Below are 7,276 nucleotides of genomic sequence, written 5' to 3' on the forward strand. Positions count from 1 at the left end.
GCAGAGTTCGCATCTGATGCTTCATCTTCTAAGGATAATCCACTATTCATCCTCTGATAGTCCCTTCGCCTAGTAGTTCCCGCACGTAACTGAGTTATACGTTAGGATATGTCCGAAAAATGTCGGGGATTGAAACTTCGCGTTGACTTCTCCTTATCGACCATATTGATGATGACCTTTGGGAGTTCATCATCCTGCGTAGCTGATCTTTTTCTATAGAAACACCTTGGCTTGGACTTGGACGTTCTGGTAGAGATCCTTTCAAATACCGAGACCCTCTGTGAAGCGGTCTTAGGGTAGCTACACGCTGATAATACTTCCCTGATAAGTTTGGTATACGGATAGTGAGAGTCCGCTTCTCGGGTACTTCTCTTTCGAGATTTATTCGTACTCCTAGCCCGATAGTACAACTCATCGACGTTACAGTCAGAGCAACCTATCGGTTGTTGGTTTGATTCCTCAGATGGAACGCTGTCGTCTATTCAACGCGTCTTCTTCTAAATAGGTAGTGTTTTATTAGCTTTAGCAGGAGTCACATGTTTAGAATCACACCCGTGTGAGGATAAAATTTTAACGGGCTCCTGGTTTTATGCAGGCATCACCAGCGGGTAGTTACGGGAATCAACTTGTTAGGATGTCACGTACGACCCCCAATCTGGATGGTTGCTCGGGGTTCCTTCAACGGTCCCAAGCGTTCCTTAACAGACGCTTTGCCTTGATCTTCGTGTAAATGACCCAGGCAACCCTTCAACGGAATTCTAAATTTGGAAAGGTCCACGTCGACGTAGGGTTTCACTGAATGTGTAAGGCGGAAGGAGCGAGATCCGAAGTTGACGAAGGCTGGGGAGCAACGTTGCTTGCTTTTGCCTTAGGCGTTGATTTGGTCTTTGGCATCCAAATTTGTTTGGATCTCGGCGATCTCTTAACCACCTCTTCCTTTTGCATTTCTTGTGTTTTTCGCTCAAGGATCTGGGCATGTGCAAGAAGTGCCCGATGCTTCTGAATATGCTCCTCAAGAATAGAACGGTTCCGTTTGACATGAACCTATTCGTTAGTAGGTGGTTGGGAGGAGATTCCTGAAGCTTGTTGTAGAGATGGCTTAGCCACATGGCACTTTCTGAACTCCAAATCCGCTTGGTAACATAGTCCGTCCACCTGATCCAAAGTCTTGGCGAATTGGCATACGAGGTGTTGGCGTTGCCTTTGACATGCTCTCCTTGATATAGTTGGCGCACCTTTAGCAGTTAACTCCTTGATCACGGAGGAGTTTAGATCTGCAGATCTGGTCTCATTGGACGCTGGTGGATCATTATGAGGTGCGGCTGTAGCAACGGTAGAGTGGAATTCGCCTTCTTGAGTCTTCAGATCTGAAGACCAGCGGATCTTTCGGACGGAGGAGACCTTCATGCGCTTGCAAGGAGAGACGGATCTGGAGGAGGAGGAGGAGACGTACTCCTAAAACTTTTGTTGGTCGAACTCGTATTCGACCTCTTTAGCCACGAGGATCTTGATCGTCGGCTGCGGCACGACAGCCTCGTTGACGAGACTGTTGGCTCTCACTGTGGTCGCCAGCTTGTTTGGGGAGAAAGTTGATGTCTTCATTGATGTAGTCATTACAACTTTAGTCGTTATAATAACAACAAAAAAAGATAGTATTTTTATAAGACGCTTACACAATAAAAAATAAAAAAAAGTACAACTCTCGTCAAACAACGCAACAGGTGTTTATCACCCGCTGCTTGCGTGGGATCTTAGACTGTAACGGGGATGTTGATATCCGTGGACCACCAAACGATCAGATCAGATCCGGAGCTTCATCGATTCTCGAAGGAATCGAGAAGCCGAAGCAATTATCTCGGCAACGGCGAGATAATCACTCTTCTCGAGATTATCACAACGGGGCAATCTCAAGGCAAAGGACCGGGACGTATAGATCTGACAAGCTCCTCTTCTTTATGCCAACGAACTCAATCCGATCTCCTCCTCTCTTCTGAAATTCGTGCTCCTTCAGTCTTTACTTCAACAGGGTTTTGCCAACGCTCATGAATTCCAGATCTGAAAAAATGAAGGCCTTGGGGCTGAATTCATAGGCTTAGGGACCCCTATTTTCGGATAAGAACAATTAATTCGATCTTATCTTTAGTTGTAACCACTTAACCATGTTTTTTGATGATATTCTATCAGTTAAAACAAATCCAGATAGCTAACGATTAAAAAACAGCTTTAAACTGCCAAAATTCAGTTTTTTGGGGTCTACGGACACCCGTGGTGTCTCGACGACACCTCCGGGTGTCTCAACATGGCCGAGACACCTTGAGGTGTCTTGGCCTGGCCGAGACACCAAGGGGTGTCTCGGCGAGGCCCGGAATGTAGTTTCACGCGTTCTGTCCGTTTTCGTCGTATTTTAGTTGTCCGAACTCAAAATTGTGTGATTCAAAGTGCGTTGGAAAGCCGACGAGGAGATCTACGAGATTCCATGATTGAATCACATGTGGAGTAAATGGGACCTGAGGGGCTCTTCGTCTTTTGTAAACGACACACAGCTCCCGATCAATTCGTGTTTGGTTATTCTGAAGTTCTGTTGCTTCACACGGTCTATCGACTCACTTCATGTATTTGTCATCGTCAAATAAGCTTCTGTGACTCGAACAGCAATGTTTATCTTCCTCTCTCTGTCTCGAGCCACGTGCGAGGACCTATAGGCAATTTTTGACGCGTACACTGCCTAGCCAATCTTGTGAACTTCCTTTGACGAGCTTCATCTTTACTAACGAACTTTGTTGTTTGGCGACCTTTGATCCTCATTTCCAACGATGAGTTTCGAACTTCATTCTTGACAATGAGCTTCAATGCTTCTAGTTGAGCTTCTGAATGACATTCATCTTCAATGACGAGACGAGGTGCGCCCTGATAATGACCCTTTCCTATTTGCAATGAGGTGCGACCCTCATTTCCCTTTTGGCATTTTTGAATGCCTACAAGACCCCCTTCAAAGTTTTCAGACTTGAATTAGGTTGTATGAAGTCTGAATACTTTGAAACCTCTCGATTATCATGAGTTTGGTTCATAGGATAGACTTATCCTCAATACTTTAAAATGAGCCTCATAGTTCATTGTTTCTAGGCACTTCGAGACGAGGCTCGGTAGTTTGTTGAGTCTCGTCACTCCATATGAGCTTCATCAGGCCCACGTTGGTCTGACAGTCAGGCTTGTCTACATTAAATGCTATGGCTTCCATCCTCGCGCCTTTTCTAGGCCCGATAGGTGGTTGCTAGCTGGAGCCTCGAGATCTCCTCCATAGATCTCATCCGTAAATCTCGTCTGTAGTATATTGTGTTGGGTTGTTGATGTTTTAGGGCTTTTTGATTTCTTGCTTGATTTAGGGCTTTTTATTGATTATTGTTGGCTTTTTGATAAATTTTGTATATATGGGGCAGAGATGGATGTTATTGAGTGAGCGACATGTTATGAACTGTTTTTTTTGGATATATGAGGGAGAGATGGATTATTGTTGGCTGATCTTAAAACATATGAAGATCCTTTTTTTTCTTCACTTTGTATTTAGTTTTTCCCTCTCTCTCGCCGGCGTCGAAGACCCCATCAAAGACCCCCACCCTAGGACCGTCGGAGACCCCCCCACCCCGTCGAAGACGATCCCTCCCCCTCTCTCACCGACGCAGGTAATAACCAACCCCTCTTTTTTTTCCTTTAAAATGTTGAAATTATCCATGGGTGTTGGATTTCGATTGTTATGTTGGGTGTTGGATTATTAAGCCAAGATTTTTTATTTTAGTGACATGAATTTAGCTGTAGTTGGGTGTTGGGTGTTGAAATTATACATGGGTGTTGAATTTAGCTGTAGTTAGGTTTTAGTGACATGAATGCAAATTTGATTGATAAATTTACATTGTTGCATTGTTGGGTGTTGATATTATCCATGGGTGTTGGGTGTTGGGTGTTGAAATTATCCATGGGTGTTGGGTGTTACGTTTGCATTGTTTAAATAAGATGTTACATTGTTGCATTGTTTTAATTGAAAATGGGGGCTGAAAATTTGATAGACTCAATAAATGTATTTTTTTCTAAATATAAATTTTGCATATAGATGTTGTAGAATCCTGAATATAAATGTATTTTTGTTTCTATAGGCTTATTTACATCAATCCAATGGAAACTGAAGATGGTTGCTCTCATGTTGTTGATGAATAAATCTCTCAGTTGGATAACTTAGTTGTGCTAATTGTTGATGAGCACTTAAAACCAAAAATAGGAATGACTTTTGGCAATTTAGAAGACGCTGAAAAATTCTACAGAAATTATGGAAAGGCCAGAGGTTTTGATATCCGTAATAGCACAACAAATTATGGGAAGGATAGAGAATTAATTGGCAAAAGTTATGTTTGTTCAAAAGAAGGAGTGTTAAAGAGCAAATCGTTGGAAATTCGACGATGTGGTACAATTAGAACAAATTGTAAGTTCTTGATTCACTTGAAATTAGACAAAAACATTGGCATATGGAGTGTCTACAAGTTCGTGGAAGAACATAATCATACAATTACTTCACCGAGTAGAACACATTTTCTAAGGGGAAACCGTGAGGTTACAAGTGCGAAGAAGACATTGATAAAGCAGTTTGGAGAGGTGAACATTCCAACAAACAAGCAAATGGCCTTCTTTGAAAACTCTAGCGGAGGTTTTCATAGAATTGGATGCATTGAGACCGATGTGAGAAATTATGAAAGAGATTTGAGAGAGGAGAGGCGTGGTCATGATGCACAAATGATGTTGGATCATTTCAAGTCGGAACAAAAGAAGAATCCTTCATTTTATTATGTTTATGACGTTGATGAAGAGAAGCGCTTAACTCATTGTTTTTGGGTGGATGGCATTGCTAGAATGAATTATCAACACTTTGATGATGTTGTCTCTTTCGATGCCACGCATAACACAAATCAATATGGCTTGGTATTTGTGCCGTTTGTAGGCATAAATCACCATTGGCAAAGTGTTTTTTAGGATGTGGCTTGATTCCAAACAAAGAGGCGAAGTCTTTCATATGGTTGTTTAACAAATGGATTGAAGCAATGGGTCATCCTCCTTCAGGCATGATTACTGATCAATGTCTTGGCATATGCAAGGCAATTGAAATAGTATTTCCAAAAATTCGGCACAGGTTTTGCATTTAGAATATCTTGAACAAAGTTCCGGAGAAGTTGGGTAAATGGGCTTATAGAACGGAATTTATGAATCCTTTCAAAGAAAATATTTGGGACTCCGAGACTGCTAGCTCTTTTGAAGAGAATTGAGTTTCAATTCTTAAGAAAAATGGATTAAAAACGCATGATTGGCTAAAGGATATCTATGAAATTCGTGAAAAATGGGCTTCGGTTTACCATAAACAACACTTTTGGGCCGGTATGTCTAGCAGTCAATGAAGTGAAGGGATGAATGCATTGCTAAAAATGCATGTATCAAGGAAAAACTCATTTCATGATTTTGTGATCATCTTTCAAAGGTTCTTGGCGAGACAAAGAGAGGGGGAGCTTAAAGAAGATCATTGCACAGTGGAGACAAAGCCAAAATTGAAGACTTTGTGGTCAATGGAAAAACAAATGGCTCAAATCTACATGAAAAAAATCTTTTATATTTTTCAAGACGAGCTTCAACCTAGCTTAATGTATAACATTGAGCTGGTAAAAGAAAATGAAAGAGAAAGTACTTTCATTTTAAATTTTTGTGGTCAGGATGAAAGATTGAGACATATTATATATTGCAAAACAACTAAAATGGTCTGTTGTTCGTATCTCATGTTTGAATTCAAGGGCATTCCATGCCAACATATCTTGGCATATCTTAAAATTACCAATCATAGTGAGTTACCGGAGCAATATATTCTAAGAAGATGGTGCCGAAATGTCAAAAAAAAAGGTTGTTCTTAGAGATAGTAATATTATTGGAGATAATGCTACAATTAATTTTGCTTCTCGTTTTAGTGAACTAAATCGCTTAGCTAATGAAATGGTCGAAGAGGGGCTATCTTCTAATGATGCATATGAATTAATGCGTGAAATGATGATGGATGCTATTAATAAGGTGCAACGTTTGAAACTCATCAATGATGAAAAAATTGGACAAGATGTGGAAGGACATTATATGAATGCAGAGTGTTCTCAAGATATAGTTCATGAACCAAGTCAAGCAAGAACAAAAGGAAGGCCTAAAGGGAAGAGGTTAAAGCCTTCGAGAGAGATCCACAAATACAAGCCTAGGAAATGCAAATTGTGTGGAAAGCGAGGACAAAATCACGATAGCAGAAATTGCCCTCTAAAGTTGTCAATGTAGTGTATCATTTATGAGATTAATAGTAATGCTATTATTTTTCTAAACTTTTTTATGTTGGTGCAATGATCTTTCAATATGTTTTGCTATCATCACTTTTTTTAGTGATTCAATGGAATAAGATAATATTAATGAAGCCAATGATGATTTAGAAGATTCATTTGAGGAAGGTAATGGTTAATACATACAGAATAACTTGTACATTGCCATTTTTTAATATAATGTGATTTTTTAATGTGATGAAGCACTTAGTTTTTTAATGTTTTTCAATACAGATGAAGTTCTCACTATTGCGTGAAGTTTGATCAAGGTTGGCGGAAAGAAGTTTGTTCTGTTTGCTTTGAAACATTCAAAGTTTGTTCAGTTTGCTTTGAAACCTTTGAGCCTGATACTAAGTTGTACAGAATATATTTGTGAAGTACTTAACTTTCATGTCACTAAGTTATTCTTGTGCTTCCTGTTGCCAGTGTTGGATCTCATGGTCATATTTTGTTTGGAGTTATTCTCATGGTCATATTTTGTTTGGAGTTATTTTCATACTTAACAGATGCAAATTCCTCGAAGTAAAGTCAGCTAATAGCCAACATCACAAAAAGAAAACACCGATAGCCAAGGAACATTTGAACTTTTTTAGTGCCTCATATTTGATTTTTAGTTTATGTCAATTCTCATGTCTCTGGTTCTACGCAATACATGCCTATTGTTGTGCACCTGGTCAAGGAAAAATGGTTAATTCATTGTATGCTGCAAAGAAATGAATTAATGTAGGCATGATTTAGATTGAGGTTGAACATGGTGGAAGTATTCAGATCATGATAACTTGGATCAAGTCAATGGCTGGTTGTAAAACATGAAAATTTAGTCATGATCAACCCTTCAGAAAAATAAAAGTGATTAATTTGGTTGGTGTCACAGAAGCAAAAAATAAAAGACCAAA

General features: G+C 39.8%; 1 protein-coding gene across 1 annotated transcript; it reads left to right on the forward strand.

The window, feature by feature from the left end:
• Positions 4,273 to 5,016, forward strand: LOC109847857 (protein FAR1-RELATED SEQUENCE 5-like). Its single transcript, XM_020417092.1, has one exon. The coding sequence runs from the start codon at positions 4,273 to 4,275 to the stop codon at positions 5,014 to 5,016; it is 744 nt and encodes a 247-aa protein (XP_020272681.1).

Source organism: Asparagus officinalis, chromosome 7 (genome assembly GCF_001876935.1).
Source record: "Asparagus officinalis chromosome 7, Aspof.V1, whole genome shotgun sequence".
NCBI lineage: Eukaryota > Viridiplantae > Streptophyta > Magnoliopsida > Asparagales > Asparagaceae > Asparagus > Asparagus officinalis.

Bases quoted from the DNA above. Each gene is read 5' to 3' on its own strand.
- LOC109847857 (XM_020417092.1), top strand. From the start codon at position 4,273: ATGACTTTTGGCAATTTAGAAGACGCTGAAAAATTCTACAGAAATTAT.